This window comes from Setaria viridis, chromosome 9 (genome assembly GCF_005286985.2).
Source record: "Setaria viridis chromosome 9, Setaria_viridis_v4.0, whole genome shotgun sequence".
Lineage (NCBI taxonomy): Eukaryota > Viridiplantae > Streptophyta > Magnoliopsida > Poales > Poaceae > Setaria > Setaria viridis.
The window spans coordinates 50,317,822-50,335,214 of NC_048271.2; the positions used below are offsets into that span (position 1 = coordinate 50,317,822).

The window sequence follows — 17,393 nt, forward strand, 5'->3', positions numbered from 1 at the left end:
TCAGTTCATGCTCATTTGTACTCCCTCCGTCATTTTTTTAATAATAAAGTCCTTCCGTCACACACGTGCTGAGGTGCATGAGATTCTAAGATTTTTGGATAGCATGTTTGGTTCAGAAATAAGTTTGTTGCACATTTTTGCCTAAAGCTACTAGGGCACATTTAGGACCTGTTTGGTAGGGCTTATTGGACGGCTTCTCGAGCGGCTTCTGGAGAAGCCGTACCAAACGCCCTTCCAAAAAACGGCTTCTCTCGCGAAGCACCCGTGAAGCCGTTTTCCAATTTGTACTGGGGAGGAGAAGCCGAAAAAACCAGCTCCCCGCGGCTTCCCCTCCATCCGCGCCCCCCATGTTACCAAACTACCCTTCAACTTCGCCAAAATAACATCAAATTGCCACCGCCTCCTTTTCCTCCCTCTCTCGCGAACCGTTCTTTTCCTTCTCCTTCTGGTAGCGGAGGGGCAGCCGCCGGTCTTGCTCTGGTGGTGGCGGGCGGCATGGATGCGGCTCCGGCGGCGGGAAACTTGGATCTGGCGGTCAAAAGGGGTAGATCCGGTGGTGGGCTCCAGGATGCGGCCAGCAGAGGGGCCAGCGGCGCGCCATATGTGTCCGGCGGAGGGGCTGGCGGCGCCCCGTTCGTGTGGCCGGGAGGCCCGCCGACGGGTCCCCTGGGTGCCCTCCTGGCCGCCGTGGGAGTGCCTCCCGGCATGGTGGCGGGCGCATGGCCTGGAGGCGCAGCAACCGCGGCGGGCCAGCCACCGGCGCAGCAACCAGGCATCCCAGCCGCGGCGGGCCTGGCCGCCGGCGCGTGGCCCGGCATCCCCAGCGCCGCCATGCCTGCAAGCACAGGCATGCCCGGAGGATGGCCGGAGTGGTGGGCCGGAGCAGCGGCGGCGGCTCTAGGGCCGGATTGGCTCCGTGCCGATCCTCAACTCGCTTCACAGGAGACAGCTTCACAGGAGGTTGGAGGCAATGACGAGCGGCTGCCGGTTCGGGTCACCTCTGGTCCGGTTCGGAGCTCCTCAACTCGCCGGCGAGGTACCCGCGCACCTAGGCCACCACCGGCGGCTAGGACAGCTACTGCTCCTGCATCTGTGGACGTCGACCTCACCGATCCAAGGTAAGAACATATGAATTAAAGTGATTTCCTTGTTTCAATGGTGAACTACTGGAAAGCCGGCGTATGTCTGGGCCTTTTCGTGGACGCCTTCAAGCTGGGTAGCTGAGTTTACGCTATCATCTTCTGCTATGTGCCTACAAGTAATGTTAGTGGTATACTGGTATCATGGTAACACCATGATATGGTTCCACAGTAGCCATTGCCCATTGCTCAAATTTTAGTATTGTTACATTTGGCTCAAATTCTGGAAGAGATGGCTGCTGTTGAAGCGATTTGATTTCTTCAAAGCTGATCGAGATGTTTGGAGCAGATATTATTCTTTTATATAAGTGTTTGTGCATGTCAGTGTTGTGATGAATTTGATACTTCATTAAGTAAGCTGTAGCTAAGAGTATTTACGCTTTCTACTCGTTTTAATTGTGGAAGAGGCGAAGAGCTCAAGTCATTATACTATGATTGTGTGTAGTTGTTTTACCTTGTCATTGAGAGATGTTGCTTAATGATCAAATAGTTTAAATCACTTGAATCATTGAGTTGTAAACTTGTAACGGTGTTACGTAAATGGGTTGTATTGAAGCATTTTCCTTCTCATTATAGATAGTGTCTGGTTTCTAATTGACAAATGGTCTTTGAATTCCCACCAATTGACTGCAATGTTACCTTACCATTTATTCATGTTAGTTCTGTTAGTGTTTGATCTAATAGAGGCTGATTCTTGTTAGTGTTTGTTTTTGATCTGTTAGTTCTGTTAGTGTTTCACCATTTGATCTGTTAGTAATAGAGGCTGATTCCTATACGTTGTACAGTCTATTTTTGCAATGCTCCAATCATCGAGCAATGCTACATTACATAATCTACTATATAGTTGCGGTTGCCATCCAACATTTTTTGCCTTTGCATACTTCAACAATGAAACTAATGCCCATTTAGATTAACCTGACTATATATTTCTACATTTGTAAACTAGTAGCCCCAGCATGCTAAGTCTTTGTAAAATAATCTGTCCTCCTCTATATATTATACTATATATTGGCATGCTAAGGCTTATGGTTTACCCAATCTACTTGGTAGCTAAAATAATTTGAGTACTTGGTGGTACTCTCCAGAATTTCAAAACGTGCTAGGATATTGATGCAAGCAGGGCAAGGCTACTATCGAGAAATTTCCTTTCTGGGACCATACCTTTCTTGGTGCTGCTCTGTTCCCTGTATCATGTCCTAATAGTGCTCCAGTGTCAAATAGTTCCAGTGCTTACTGCTTGGTGCACTGCTTCAGTTTTTGAATTGTTCTGGATTGGTTATAGTTTCTGAATATATCCTACTGTTCCTACTAACTATAAATGGGCACCACTGCTACTGTTTTTTATTTTGTGCTGATCCTGAATATAAATTACTGCCATTGCCACTGCCACTGCTACATATAGCCTGAACTTTCCCATAAATTACTGCCAGCAAGCAAAATGTCAGTGTCAATATGTGCAGTAGACTTTACTTGATGCTTTTCCCTTATCAAACTGATTTTGTTGGCAACAGCTTTGCTGATTGGTGTGATGAGAACAATAGGATAGTTTGTGAGATTTTTGCTGATGAAGTTTTAAAAGGAAATAGATCAAGTACTCATTTGAGTAAGACCGGGTACAAGAATGTGATAGCAAGGTTTAAATAGAGAACTGGGATTGAGTATACTAGAAAGCAATTCAAGAATAAATGGGATAAGTCGAAGCAAGATTATGGTATTTGGAAGCAGTTGAAAAATAAGGAGACTGGGATTGGATGGGATGAAATTGGGAAGAATATTGTAATGTCAGAGGCTTGGTGGAAGAAAACAGCAAAAGTAAGTAGAAATTTACAAGTTGCAGTTGTTTCAAATTTTTCATTTTACAATATGTAAAAATATTAATATCTAACTATTGCATTTCAGGATATAAAGGGCTCTACCAGATTCAAGCTGAAAGGACTACAAAATGAAGAACAACTAAGCATTATGTTTGAAGACCTCAGAAATACTGGTGATGAACATTGATCCGCTTCTAGTGGTATAGCACCTTCTTCAGCAAACTTGTCTCGTGAAAGCTCTCCAATTCCTATTGATGATGAAGATGAAGCAGACAAAGTGGATTCGGACAGTGAGCCGGAGGAGGTGACACCTAGGAGTGTGCAAGGTTCAAAGAGAGGTAGAGGGGCTAGTAACATGAAGGGAAAGAAACCCAAGACAAGTACAGGTCACTGGTTTCAGGAACAAATGGGCAAGATTGTGGAGATGAATGAGAGGACAACTGCATCTTGTGAATCTATTGCAAGGAGGGAGGATACATCTGGTTGTTCCATCCAGGATGTCATGGCTTTGGTCAAGAATTGTGGGGCTCTTCCCTCGACGAATGAACATTTTGTTGCATCTCTAGTTTTTACCAAGAGGGCTGAACGAGAGATGTTTATGACTTTGGATACACCTGAGGAGAGGTTTGATTGGCTGAAGAGGAAGTATGAATGGATGACTAGAAATGATGTGCCTAAGTAGTTTGTGCAGCATGCTTGTATCCTTTGGATTCTATTTCTATTTCTATGCTACTCTGAAATATGTATGCTTATGTATGCTACTTTGAATCTATATTCTATATATGCCTAAGTAGTTTGAGTGTTGTTACTTTGAATCTTATGTATGCTACTTTGAATCTATATTCTACTTTGCAATTCATGAGTGTTATTTATATCATGAACAGATATGAATCTTCTGATGATGAGATGTCTGATCATGATGAATGGGTTAAAAACACTCTAGGATTGTTGCGGTCTGCTCAAAATTGTCAATTTGCCACTGCTCTTATTTCTTGCAAGTACTTCATGACTTACCATGACAAGAATGATGTTAGAATTCTGGCACAAAGTGGATTCGGTTGGACAATGGAGAAGCTGAACACTCCAGGTGAAAGTCATAAGCAATTCCGAATGAATGCATCTCTATTTTACAAGTTGCATGATCTGTTAGTGGGTAACTATGGACTAAAATCATCTCTTCATATGAGTTCTATGGAATCATTGGCTATTTTCCTACTTGTGTGTGGGCATGGTACTTCTACCAGTGGTGTACATGGTATATTCAAGCACTCTGCAGAAACAATTAGTAGAAAATTTGAGGAGGTATTGATATGTATGGTGGCTATGAGTGCAGACTACATAAAGCCAATTGACCCTAATTTCTCTACTACACATCCTAGGATTAGTAATGATCGTAGGATGATGCCACACTTTAAAGATTGCATTGGAGCTTTGGATGGCACTCACATTTCAGCGACACCACGTCCTGAGGACCAGATTAGGTACATTGGTCGGAGTGGCAAAACGACACAAAATGTTCTTGGTATTGTTGATTTTGACATGAGGTTCACTTATGCATCTATTGGTCAGCCCGGGTCTATGCATGATACTAATGTTCTCTTCCATGCACTTCGACATGATCACTCTACCTTTCCACACCCCCCTCTAGGTATGTCGGATTACCTACCTTATCTTTTCTCATGTCTATACATGAATGCATGTGGCTCACAACCTTCATTTTTTTACATGTGTATTTAGAAAAGTATTATATGGTTGATGCCGGGTACCCAAATAGATCTGGATACTTGGCACCATACAAGGGTGAAAGGTATCATGTGCCAGATTGGAGGAGAGGTCCTGCTCCAAATGGTGAGCAAGAACATTTTAACCATTTGCATTCAAGTATTCGCAATGTGGTAGAGCGCTCTTTTGGTATGTGGAAAATGAAGTGGAGAATCCTTCTCAAGATGCCGAGTTACCCAATGGAGAAGCAAATGATGATAGTTGCCGCAACCATGTGTCTCCATAACTTCATTCGTGAAAACCACACACAAGATAAAGATTTCCGCAAATGCGATCGGAATCCCGATTATATGCCCACTATACCTTCAAGATATAGGAAGCACTATGTCTCTCAAGATGCTGGAGATACATCCAACATGGAAACAGATGATCGGATCATGGATAAATTCCGAGATGATCTTGCTAGAGCAATCTTCTTTTCTAGATCATCTTGAGTATGTAAGTTAGCTTATATGGTTGCATGCTATGTAAGGATCATAGCTATTATTAGCTTTTAGCTTATATGGTTGAATGGAAGGGCGTGGATCAGATTAAGGAAAAGAAAAATTAAAAAATCTTGTTTCAAATATTTAGATTTTAAATTATTCTGCTGCCCTGTCTGTTTCAAACTACAATGACACAAATCTTGTTTCAGATTTTGATTTCTGAAAGTCCTCTTTTGCTTTCAATTTATGTTTCTGTGATTCAAATATTCAATTCCTTTTTGAGGAATTAATCAGCTTAGCATTCGCTAGTACTAATCTATTTATGAACCGTGAGTACATCTATTTTCATCTATTAAAAAAATCCATATAGTTAAGGGCATCTATGACATTTGATTTATCAAAGCCATTCCTAAAAACACAGGAGAAGCCGTTTTGCCAAACACTTTTCAGAATGACTTCAGCTTCACCAGAGCAGCCACAGCCGCAGCCGTTTCAGCCACAGCCACACCCCTACCAAACAGGCCCTTAGTACGTTCGTTCGGCGGTTGCGTTGTTCAGCGAGGCTAGCCAATATACTCTCCCATAAAACTAAAAGTAAGGTAAAATCTTACCCTTAGAGTTTAGAGGGCCCGAAACAGCTCACCCATGATCCAAAGAGGCGAGTCTTAGCAAAGAAATCAAATGGCTCATAAGGCTAGTCTTGCCACATTTTAGCGACGAGAAAATTGACCATGTATACTTAGACAAAGTTAGACAAAGCTAATCCCTATAACACAAACGAGTACCTAAATGGCTCAAGCACCGATCATCCATCTCTTAAGCATCGGACGCAAAATGACACGGTGAAACAATGGCTCAAGCACTTGATGAGGGAGCGTCTGATATGTGAATTGGACAAGCCCATATTCTAATAAGCCCAAAATATACCAGACGAAGATACATTGCATCAGCCCACACCTCACGTTCTGGGCCGGGCCGAGTTCGGCCATTTCTTTTTCATGTATCTAGATCAGTGTTGTTTGCCTACCTTCCTCTCAAAAAAAAAAAAAAAAAGATCAGTGTGTTGTTTGCCGCGGAACCCGAACAGCCAAGCAGTATCATCTTCGTCAAAATCCCCCTCCTAAACCACCTCCCATCGTCCCGCTCAAACCCTAATGCCGCTGGGCATCGGCTCGCCGTGTTCCCGCCTCGACCCCGACCACCGCCCCCTCGACGGGCGTCGCTGAAGCACGGTTCAGCCGCCGGCACCGGTTCGCTCTGAGGAGCGAGCCCCCTCGCCTCGCGACTCGGTGGCCCCCCTTCTCCCGGCGACGTTGCTCCTGGCGGCGCCCGCTCACGGTTGCGACTCCCTCGGCTGGAAACGCATCGGCCTCTCTCTTCCTTTCTTTCCTGGCAGCGACAGCTGGGCGAGCGGCGGCATCCTACGCGGTATTCGCCGGGCCCAGCGCCGGCGATGAGTACCCACCAGGTACGCCCTTCCATTCCAACCCCTTCCATTCCCGCTGTCGCAATCGAGCCCCCCAAAGCCTAATGTAAGGCATTTTATTCGGATCTGACACAGTTATAATTATATACATGTATTATACTGGATCCGCCCCTGGATGTCGATGAAAAAATTTGTAATATGACTATGCCCATTTGATCATCTAAGTGTTTGACGTACCCATTGCCGTTTTCCACCAATGTGGGGACCTAAATACGGAAATACCTATTACCTGCAATCTCCCTATCTGCCTTTCACTAGATTGTTTCTCTCTGAATAATTCTCAAGCAAAAGGGATCGCAGCTTTCCTGACAGCTACTTTTCTCTCACATTTGTGTCAAATCCTAATATCCTATTTATTGTCCCATCCTAAAAGGACATTATTTTTACCCTATGACCACGTTGATAGCACAAGGATCTTACCTTACTGATGTATAGTCAAGGTACTATCATTTGAACTTTAGTCAGGTGTCCTAAAGATACCTTTTACGCGTAGATTTGCTCATCTTTCAAATAAATGAATGTCATTAAGCAGCAAAAACGTTTATTTACTGTTTTCGCTCTTCTTTTTTTAGGCGAAGCAATAGGTCTTTACTGTACTATTGTGCTTGCAGAGTTGGCCAGGGCTACCAAGGGGTGTAGAATTTAATCCCAGTGATAGTGATCTTCTGTGGCATCTAGCTGCAGAAGCTGGGAATGGTCTCGCTGAGCGCCATCCATTTATCAACGAGTTCATTAAATCTGTGGATGATGGTAGAGGATTTAGTTACACTCATCCCACTCATCCTCGAGATATGCCTGGTATGTAATCTTGTTGAAGTAACATCACACCTGTTCTTGTATCATTGACTTGTCTGTCAGCACCTTTCACGCTTTAACTCAATCTTGCAGGTGTTAGGCACGATGGACGTCCATCATACTTCTTCCATAGAAGATCTGAGTCGTACAACAATGAGGGTGATGAAAATAACAGCTGGAAGAAAATTGGAGCCTCTAGATCAATCATCCTTGATGGAACACTGCAAGGTTGCAAGGAGGTGTTTGTCCTATATGAAGACATGATGAGTGATAAAAGCCCTCAGGAAACTGATTGGAGATTACATCAATTTCATATCAGGAATACAGTGAAGGATGAGGGAGAGGTGGTGGTGTCAAAAATATTTTTTGAATCGAGGAACAATCCATCTGAATTGGCTGGGATAACTCCTATTGAGGCCAAACAGGTAACTATTTTCTTATCATGTCCATTCCTATGACAAGACTAAATTTCTTGTAATACTTGTCTTACATTTTCACGGCAAGTCTCACCTCCTTTGACTCATCAGTTATCATTACTAAAGGACACTTGAAATATGCTAGATTTTAGTGCTGGAAAAAAGGACATGATTTAGAAACCGTTTTTGTCACTACCTTATTTACGGAGCTCAGTATCTTGAATGCAGACAATAATTCTGTTAGGTAAAATGATACACTTAAAATAGAACAGCTTTCGAAGTTTTTTTTAGAAATTATGTTAAAAAACGATTTTCTATTTTAGTTATGTAGTTGCTTTATGTTTCCTTGTTTCCTCTTTGCACCTGTTCTCTATCCTTTTGACTTGGCAACTGTTTTTTTCAAGTCCATATTAATTAACTATTTCAGGTTAGTAGACATGCTGTTTCCTGAAGCTTCGTATGAGTTAGTTTTGTAGAGTTTGACACTGAACGGATGGTTGTCTCTGGAGAACCTCTGCAGGATGTTTCCACACCTGATGATTCAAGAGAGGAGTGCACCGCATGTTTTAACCCCGGAATCTGTACTGAGACTGATGAGCTTGATCATATATCTCTGAAAGAGCGCTACAGGATCCTTCTAGCAGATAAAAGTTCTTGCCCTGATACAGCATCAGCTAGGAAGTCTGTTATGGGTGTGGAAGCTAGTAGAACATCTTCCAAAAGGTAGTGTGACAATGTATGGATTAATTATGGAGGATGATGATTTGGTTTATTGTGTGAATGACATAATTCCCTTGACGCCACTTGCAGAAATAATGAGGGAACAGCATGCAAAGAAGATATATGTAGCATGTTGCAGGTCCAATCCACTTTTCTTGGTTATGTGATTGATGTCTGCTGTTATTGTTATGACCATGTGTGAAAATTTCCATGTTTCTTAGTATATATGAGGACTTCTCACGTGCTTAACTAGCTCGATTGTATCTGCATCACTTTAGTGTTAGTGCTATTTACCTAGAACCATATGGATACCATTGCCTATTTGTGGTATTGTATATTATATAATCACATCTAGTGAGCATGAGGTTCTGTTTTCTCTTTATGACCTCTGAGGACCTGGTCCCTTGACCTTTTTGTTTAAAAAATTCATACAGGAAATTTCTTCTGCACCTCCTATTATAGAGAGTAATCCCATGGATGATAACAACAGCAGGTTGCTTGGTGAAAATGATCCAGGTACCCAAATGTCTTTTAGGGAATGTTTTGTTGGAAGTACTATACCATAGTGCCCTGGACAGCTCCACCCTGAATTGTGCATACTGTGTAGTATCTTGCTCTCTTGATGATCCTAGAAACACCAGTAATGATTTTCTTAACTTTATGGGCTATGTCAACTAACTCATGATGCTCGTTGCAATGTGTCCTTGATCAATCATGCCTAGCATGTATTTACATGCCAAGAAAACAGTGATAATAATAGTTCTGCAATGAGTAGTGCTAAACAATTTATTGCTGGCATCTCAGGTTTCTCGAGTATTTCTGTCACATCATCTCGTACCGACCCATCCCTATGTGAAGCCGGATGCCCTTGTGATCCACTGGAGGGTTCTGAAAATCAGGTAGGCGGCAGTGCAACTTGTGGGAGTGAACACAGTGAGCTGGTTGTAAGAAAACAGTGCCTCCTTGTGGCTGATGTTAAATTGGAGCCTGCATTAGAAGATTATGAGATTGGCCCGTCTGAATCACCTCGAGAAAATTCTACTCATGCTAAAGGCTCAGTACCATCTTTAGGAGTAAAAGATGAATTAAATGAGTCTGAGTTACCTGGCATATGCGAGAAAATTTCTTTCAGTTTCCGACAATGCAGAAAAAGGAAAGCAAGGTATGCTGCAAGAATAACTTGTTCCATTTTTATTGTATGTTGTAGACCATGCTTACGAATAGCATCTGTGCAGTTATTCAACTGAAAAAACGCTTGAAGAAGATGCTTACACTAATGATGAGGGTGGTTCTTACTGTTCTCGTCGAAGGAGAAAGAAAACGGCCACGTATGCTGCATTAGAACTTGCCTTTTCTTTTAGGGTTTACACTTCTTTTGAGGTACTATGCTTACCAAAATGATGTGCAGGGATTCAATCGAAACGGCACTTGATGAGGATGCTCCTGGGCTTCTACAGGTGACTATTTGTTGCATATATATTATATATGAATTTAATAATCTTTCTCCCTGTGATCTCTGTGCTTCATTTTCTTTTTGGCCTGCAGATTCTTCTGAACAGAGGAATATCAGTTGAAGAAATCAAACTTTATGGCGCTGAAGAAGATAGTGACATGCTTCCAGATTCTACAGAAAGTAGCTTTGAAGATCTTGAAAATGTCATTGCAAATGTAAGATGCTCTCTAGTGGTGCTTAGTACGACAACAGATGGATAATTTCATCTCTGAGAAACAAATGACAGTTTAATTGTTGAAAGATTTTAATCCCGCAACTAGACAACGAGTCGCAAACTAGGACGGTAACATTCAAATATGGCTGCGGACTGTGAAGCGGTTGTGCTGAGTTTGGTAGGAAAATTCAAATGTTAACAGTTGGAATAGCATAACTGGAAGCAGATTAAATGGTTTTTTACAAATATGTTGTAAGCCTGTCAGATAAATTGAAGAAATAGTTTAATATCATTTTTTTTGTAATTGTTGATATAAATTGGTTATCTGCTGCGAGCCTTTCTGTAGACATAAAAATTGATATGCTAACAATTATATCAGTTATACGTGATAGGTTAGGGGTAGCACCAATTGAAGAAAAACTTATCCAACACCGGCTGAGATGGTTTGGACATGTCCAACGAAGGCCTCCGCAAGCACCGGTACGTAGTGGAACCCTAAGGCATGACAGTAATGGGAAGAGAGGCAAAGGGAGACCAAAATTGACATGGGAAGAGGCAATAAAAGGAGATTTGAACGGATGGAATATACCCAAAGATGTAGACCTGGATAGGAGTGCTTGGAAAACAGCTATTCATGTGCCCGAACCCTGATTTGTGGCTCTTGTTGAGTTTCAACTCTAGCCTACCCCAACTTGCTTGGGACTAAAAGGTTATGTTGTTGTTGTTGTGTAAAAATTATTTCAGTTATATATACTATCCTCTAATAATGGGAGCTTTGCATCAGAAAACGATACTTGCTAGCAATCTGGTAAGTATCCAGAGGCTGCCACTTACTGTTTGGACTTCGTTAGCAGCTTAAATAACTACTAGAGTGAACATCAATTATGCTAGAAGGGACAAAACATGGCCGTTGGAAATAGTTAAGTTGCCAATAAGAGTATCATATTAGCCATATACACATGGTTAAATCTATACCTCTGTTTAGACTGGAGTGCGGTTCTTCATGTATCCCTCTTGAGATTGCACACTCTATGCTACTCTGTAATCTAGTTTTCACTGTGTGTTGCCGTTTAACAACCGATGCAAGAGTTAGTAGACCGGCATAGCTCTTGTATTTGAATATATAAACTTTGTACCTGATTGCCCTGTCTAGGGACTGTAGTTACAACTTTTGTGTTACAGACTAAATGCTATTTTCTCAATGTGCAGATATTCCCAAAGAGAGCATCTCTGTTGAAACTGTCAGTAGCTAGGCATGAAAAGGGGGAAAAGGCTATTTACTGCTTATCCTGTTTAATTTCTCTTATTGAGCAGGTATTTTTCTCACATGCAGACACTCTAGCCATTCCATTTCACGTGGACTTAAGAGTTTTTTCTCTCTCTTGCAGTCACGATACCTTCAATTCCGTGACTGCCCTGTGGAATGGGGATGGTGCAGGGACCTGCAGTCCTTCATTTTTGTATTTAGAAGCCATAATAGGTACCTTTTATCCATTAATCTTTGTCTTATACTTTTTTGTCAAAAAGTTGGTTGAAAGGCTTGTTCTAATGGTTGCCCTTTTCATCTCGCTACACAGGATTGTTCTTGAACGTCCTGAATATGGTTATGCGACATACTTCTTTGAGGTTGTCCAATCACTGCCAATAGAATGGCAGATCCGTAGGCTGGTTATTGCAATGAAGCTAAGTGGCTGTGGAAGGACAGCTCTTATTGAAAACAGGCCATTAATGGTAAGACTTCTTGCTTCAGGGTGCATTTTCTTTTTTCAAGGCTTTTTTTAATGTGTTTTTTCAAGGCTTAAAAAAACTGGTTACTGGCTAGTCACCTACCTAGTAGTGATTACTCCCTCCGTTTTTATTTATAAGGCGCACACGTATACCAAGATTCAAACTTTGCAATCTTTGACTAATAATTTGACTATTAATTCTTTATTTTTATAATGTAAACTTTATATGGTTGGATTCGTAATCAATTATACTCTTTTCAATGATTATAAATTTATAACCATACACAATATAATATAAGATAAATGAATGGTCATAATGTTATTTGGAACACCGTGCCAAGTCATACCATGCCTGGTATAACTGGGCCGATTGTGTGACCTAACTGGCGATTAGGTGGTAACAAGTAGGGGCACCCTCTCCATGTGGAATGCCAAGTATATGGCCTAGTAGGACCACTGATTTTTCTTTTTCAGTTTCTTCACAATATCTTGTGCTGCTGATTATGGTTGCCATATATTTAGATATGCTAAACTTATATGTACCAGTAAAGACTTGGTGGGTGAACTGGAATGTGGCTTTTCTACCAATTTTCTGAATCCTGGTTGAGCTTAGCCCTCGTATGCAGCCTCCTCATGCAAACAAAGTATTGAGAATTCTTTGGCTCCTTGACATCTCTAACACAAATACAAAAATATAAGGCCCCTGCTCCTTGCCATTTCATGCTGTAAAGTAGTTAATACTTAAGATGAGTTCTTTTAGTTATCCATTATAAGAGAGTCCAAGTCTCAATGTTTATGATTACTCTAGACCAATGGGTTGGCAACCAGGTGTGCTAGGTTGATAAATGAGAATTCATGTCTTGTTACTTAGTTCTGCTTCCATTATATGTTGCAGGTTGGTGAGGATTTATCAGAAGGTGAGGCTGATGTTTTGCAACAATATGGCTGGATAAGAAACACTGGGCTAGGCACGATGGTCAACTACCGCGATCGTGTGGTCCATGACAGGTGGATGGAGAGAAGCGTCGTTGATTGGAAGGCGAAGATAGGGAAGCTTCTGATGAGTGGTTATGCTGAGGGCCAATCAATCACAATTCATGGTCCGAAGAACGTAGCGGATCTGTTGGAAGCTACTGGGGATGCTGAGGTTGATATAAAGTTGGAGGATCCTTTTTGAGAGATCTGTTGTATATAGGTACAACATGTACTTGGTAGTTTGTTGTACGTAGTGCTGAATGCATCCAAATAAACTTTGGGCTGTAAAAAAGTAGACTTGTAACTTTCACCAAGTTATTTTTATCTGACCTTGACTAGTGATGGGGGGTAGCCTATTCATGTGCACCTCTGTAGTTTGGTGCATAGTGATATTTATAACAGTTGTTGCCAGGCCGGTTTAGGCTGGTTGAATATACTTGGGTGGGTTATAGTGGTATGGAGTACGGAGGTCCCTGAATATTTGTACATTGTATCTGATGTATTTGTGTATTTGTAAACTGAATTCATTCGTGAGTAGTTTTTCCAGGAAGTTGCAGTTTTGTAGCTGTCAAGCTAATGTAGGTTGCTGGTTCTACTCCGTAGGAGTTTTCTGGATAACCTACAGCACTACAACGATGGATTTGTCTAGCGTATCACTTATATTTTCATCAGAGGAGTATGTCGAAATAGAAGGAAATTTTAATTTTAAGCCCATTATGTTATGTCTGCAAAAGTACACATTGTACAGGTCGAGTATTTTCTTCAAAAGACTTACTAGTTGGACAAGAGATTCCTGCAGTCTGCTAATCTTGATATGGTGAAGAGCATCGTATCCGAACAACATCAGCTCTGTCAAGATCATACCTGAATTTGTGACTAAACACTACTCGTTTGGGGAATCAACTAGTGCGCCTCAACACTACAAACTGTTTAAACCTTCATGCGATGAGTTCAAAATTGAAAGAGAAAAACATAACTGCAGGAATTTATATTTTGAATGTTATTCCGGCAGCAGTGTAACATCTCAATTCTGAAGAAATCAATGGCCCGCCCTGCCTTTGAGGATCTTGGAAACGGCCCGAATAGTCGAAGGCGTGGTACGGCAGCATCCTCCGATGAGGCTGGCCCCGGCCTCATGCCATCTCTTCGCGAGCGCGTCGAAGCTCTTGTGACCCAAGCACTCGGCCGGCTGCCATGCCATGCACACAGAGTCAGTTGGCGAGCAAAGCTGCAGGTTTTTGTTCAGGAGAAGGCGCAAAAATGTGATGTCCACTCACCAGCCACCTCTTTGCTATCCCGTCCCAGACCTCTCCGCTGTTTGGGTAAACAGCAATCGCTTTCTTCGTTTGCTGATGTAAACAGGAGGGATAACGGGTTAAACAGAAGCATCAAGCATATATAACGTCATCATGTCCAGACAACTGAAAAACCGGCATGAAAAAAGGTCAGAAAGGAACTGCTTCGCAGAGAGGAGCTTGCGGACCTTCCTGAACTCGCATATGATGCCCTCGATGAATTGAGGAGGAGTGCAGTTCACTCCTACAACAGCAACCTTCTCGCTTGCGTTCAGGATCTGAAGGCAGTCTGCAAAGCTTTCCCCAGAGCACAGGTGCTTGCCATCCACGGAGCTGAAGCAGATCCAAGATGGAACCTGGATGTTCTCCTCCTCTAGAAGCTCAACCAATGCCTACACGCGAAAGGGTTATTCATTTTCAGTCTGGGACGTGTTGAACCTCATCTCAATCTGCGTTTCTTGAACAACAAACAGCAATTCATTTCACATAGGGGTTCTGATTCGGAATGGACCTGTGCCTCCATTTTGTTGGGAATGGCCTCGAATGCAATCAGGTCAGGGCCGGCACCTGCAAGGACCTGCAGCCTGCGCCTGTGGAAGTCCTTCAGTTTCTCGGTTGTGATGTCAGCTCCATATGATCCACTGTAAGATCCAAGATGTGAGCATCACCAATTGTACATTAAGATAACATAACATGCCCTAGAATGTGCGACTAGATATCATGAAAATACATAAAAATTCCTAAAGATACTTCATCGTTAATATGCTCATTTTACCTGTACTCTGATCCATCAGCAAGATAGGCTCCATAGCTTCCGATGGATGCAGCGACTAGGGCACGGTTGTAAATAGGCTTCGACTTCCTCAGTGTAGACTTCCAGAATTCATCCCGTGCTTCCAGGGCCAGTTTTACACTTGTTTGCAGCAAATCTTCTGCCTCGTCCAGAGTCATTCCTCTAGCAAGGAATCCCGGGATAGTTGCCTGCAGGGAAAGATAGATGAATTCCCACACTCGTAACCTCTGATCCTCTATAAAATGAAACATGAAACAGACAATTTTTTCAAGCTACTGATGTCAACATGAAAGATGAAAGGCAACCATGAACCTCCAGAATCTGGTCTATGTCTTGTCTTCTATAGTTCTGATGAAGATGAAAGCCAGAAGGTACCTGGTAGGATGATGAAATGATGACGTCCGCACCTGCTTCAAGGTACTGCATATGAACCTGCAAATGTACATTAGAAAGGAACGATGTCAACATGGTGGCGTTACAAAAGCTTGAATACCACATGGTGGCGTTACAAAAGCTTAAATACCAACGGCCTATCGGCTAGTGTTTCAAATTGGATTGCAATTCAGAATTTCTGGTGTGTTCACTACACATGGTAACAATTGTTTGCACAAGATTACAATTCTGAATTTCTGGTGATATATAATGTCCACGTTTGCATACAGGCAATAATTCTTTTTAATATAGTGATAGCTTTCCTGCATGTTCGAGGGAAAAAAAACATGCATACATAAAGTGTTGAAACAGATGCCCCTCCTGCTAATTTTAAGGAAAACAAAGGAAGTCTAAGGCGGAATGTTCACACAGAGAATGGTCTATGTGGTTGGTATCCGTCCAAAACAGAAAATAAAAGAGTAAAAGATAGGGGAATTCTTGTGCTGGTCACCAGTCACCAACCGTCCCCGAAGGAGCCGAGAATTCAACCTCTGCCACCCTTGACTTGGTTCATCTGACCTAAGCAACAGGCTCGTAGACAGAACTTTTTGAAACTAACTACCCCCATAAAAAAGACTTTAGCAGAATATATACATTTCGAGGATACCTAGATTGCTTTTTTGGAAGAAACTAACTTTTGTTTAAGAAACAGGATACTTAGATTGCTATTGGGCGAAGGATTGAATTTGCCTAAACAATGCATGCATTGTCACATACAGGCATATAGCGCAATGATTATTTATTTCCCACGGTGAAAAGAAAAATACTTTTATCTGCTGTGGCATTGCATCGAGCATGTGACGGGTGCATCATGTGCAGTGTCCATTACCCGTCGCAACTCGCAGGTGCGCAATGCAAGCAAGCGGTGGCGTGGCTGGATGCTCGCCAGCTGTTGCCGTGGTGAGCTAGTAGAATCTACTACGCGCATGCCGGCACGTCGGCGGGGCGGCCAGGGCAGTTACCTCCTTGACGAGGTGCGGCCTGGCGATGAGGCAAGCGGCGCTCCAGAGCGGGTCGTTGATGTCGGCGCCGAGCGCCTCCAGCTGCGTGGCGAAGCCGCCGTCGATCACCACGCACCCGCCCGCCTTCGCCACGAGCTCCTCCACCGCGCCCATCTCCCGCAGATTCACGCGCAGCTATACGCAGGACGCAGAGCAGCCGACGGAGACCTGTAACGGCGACGCGATCAACTGAGGAGCGGGTAGGAGGTGGAGAGATTTATAGGTGAGATTGAGATGAGAATGCGATGGCAGATTTTGGGTAGGTAAAGGACGACTAAATTTGGCAGCAAGCCAAGCAATCCAACAGGCGAACGAGATTACCAATACCAACGAACGCGGACGGGTTCCTGGGGTAGGTGCGCTCGCAGGTCAGCTTTGATGTCCAGGACCACGAATCCACGATGGTTTTGCTTCAAGTTTGAATTGAACCAGCGCAGCGCAAATGCGTAGTAACGCTAACAGATATAGGCGTAGCACGGAGTTAAGGGCCATCAAATGTAGTATGTCCTTTTTTCAAAAAAAAAAAGTCTGCCTGATGCGATCTGCTGTATTTCCATGTGAGGCAGCACAACAGAGAAGACCCTGTCTGCCTTTGTGCATTCAATCATTCGATGCTTCCATCTACTGCTACGACTTGAATTTGTAGAAAAGATTATGGGACACCGTTTTTTTTATTGGGTTCAGGAATCTTAGTCAGATGCAGACAGCAAGAATTGAGCCTCCGGAGTTTGAAAATTCCTGCTGCAAGTGCAGCCGGGCCAATGTTTTCAAGAAGAATGTCCCGTCTGGTTCCCTACACTCCTATCACATCGAATGTTTAATACTAATTAGAATATAGACTATTTACAAAACTCATTGCACAGATGGAGCCTAATTCGCGAGATGAATCTATTAAGCCTAATTAGTCCATGATTTGACAATGTGCT

At 42.7% G+C, this 17,393-nt stretch overlaps 2 protein-coding genes across 4 annotated transcripts; one reads left to right on the forward strand and one right to left on the reverse strand.

The window, feature by feature from the left end:
• The first annotated feature begins 6,227 nt into the window (after positions 1–6,227).
• Positions 6,228–13,510, forward strand: LOC117838197 (uncharacterized). The gene is made up of 14 exons (XM_034718126.2): positions 6,228–6,628; positions 7,258–7,444; positions 7,535–7,866; positions 8,378–8,580; positions 8,668–8,716; positions 9,012–9,093; positions 9,382–9,739; positions 9,813–9,905; positions 9,986–10,034; positions 10,123–10,245; positions 11,454–11,558; positions 11,633–11,724; positions 11,822–11,975; positions 12,867–13,510. Exons 1-14 carry the CDS (start codon positions 6,614–6,616, stop codon positions 13,146–13,148), a joined length of 2,124 nt encoding a protein of 707 aa, XP_034574017.1. The 5' UTR covers positions 6,228–6,613; the 3' UTR covers positions 13,149–13,510.
• Positions 13,511–13,736: 226 nt separating this feature from the next.
• LOC117838198 (homocysteine S-methyltransferase 1) lies at positions 13,737–16,934 on the reverse strand. 3 transcript variants are annotated; one of them, XM_034718127.2, is made up of 8 exons: positions 16,789–16,934; positions 16,429–16,635; positions 15,410–15,466; positions 15,017–15,222; positions 14,753–14,882; positions 14,430–14,633; positions 14,224–14,295; positions 13,737–14,135 (listed from the first exon to the last, which is right to left on the reverse strand). In XM_034718127.2, the coding sequence occupies exons 2-8, from the start codon at positions 16,579–16,581 to the stop codon at positions 13,986–13,988; spliced, it is 972 nt and encodes a 323-aa protein (XP_034574018.1). In that variant the 5' UTR covers positions 16,582–16,635; positions 16,789–16,934; the 3' UTR covers positions 13,737–13,985. The 3 variants fall into 3 exon arrangements, with proteins under 3 accessions (XP_034574018.1, XP_034574020.1, XP_034574019.1); XM_034718129.2 differs by having other exon boundaries at positions 16,795–16,897; XM_034718128.2 differs by lacking the exon at positions 16,789–16,934 and having other exon boundaries at positions 16,429–16,777.
• Positions 16,935–17,393: the final 459 nt, after the last annotated feature.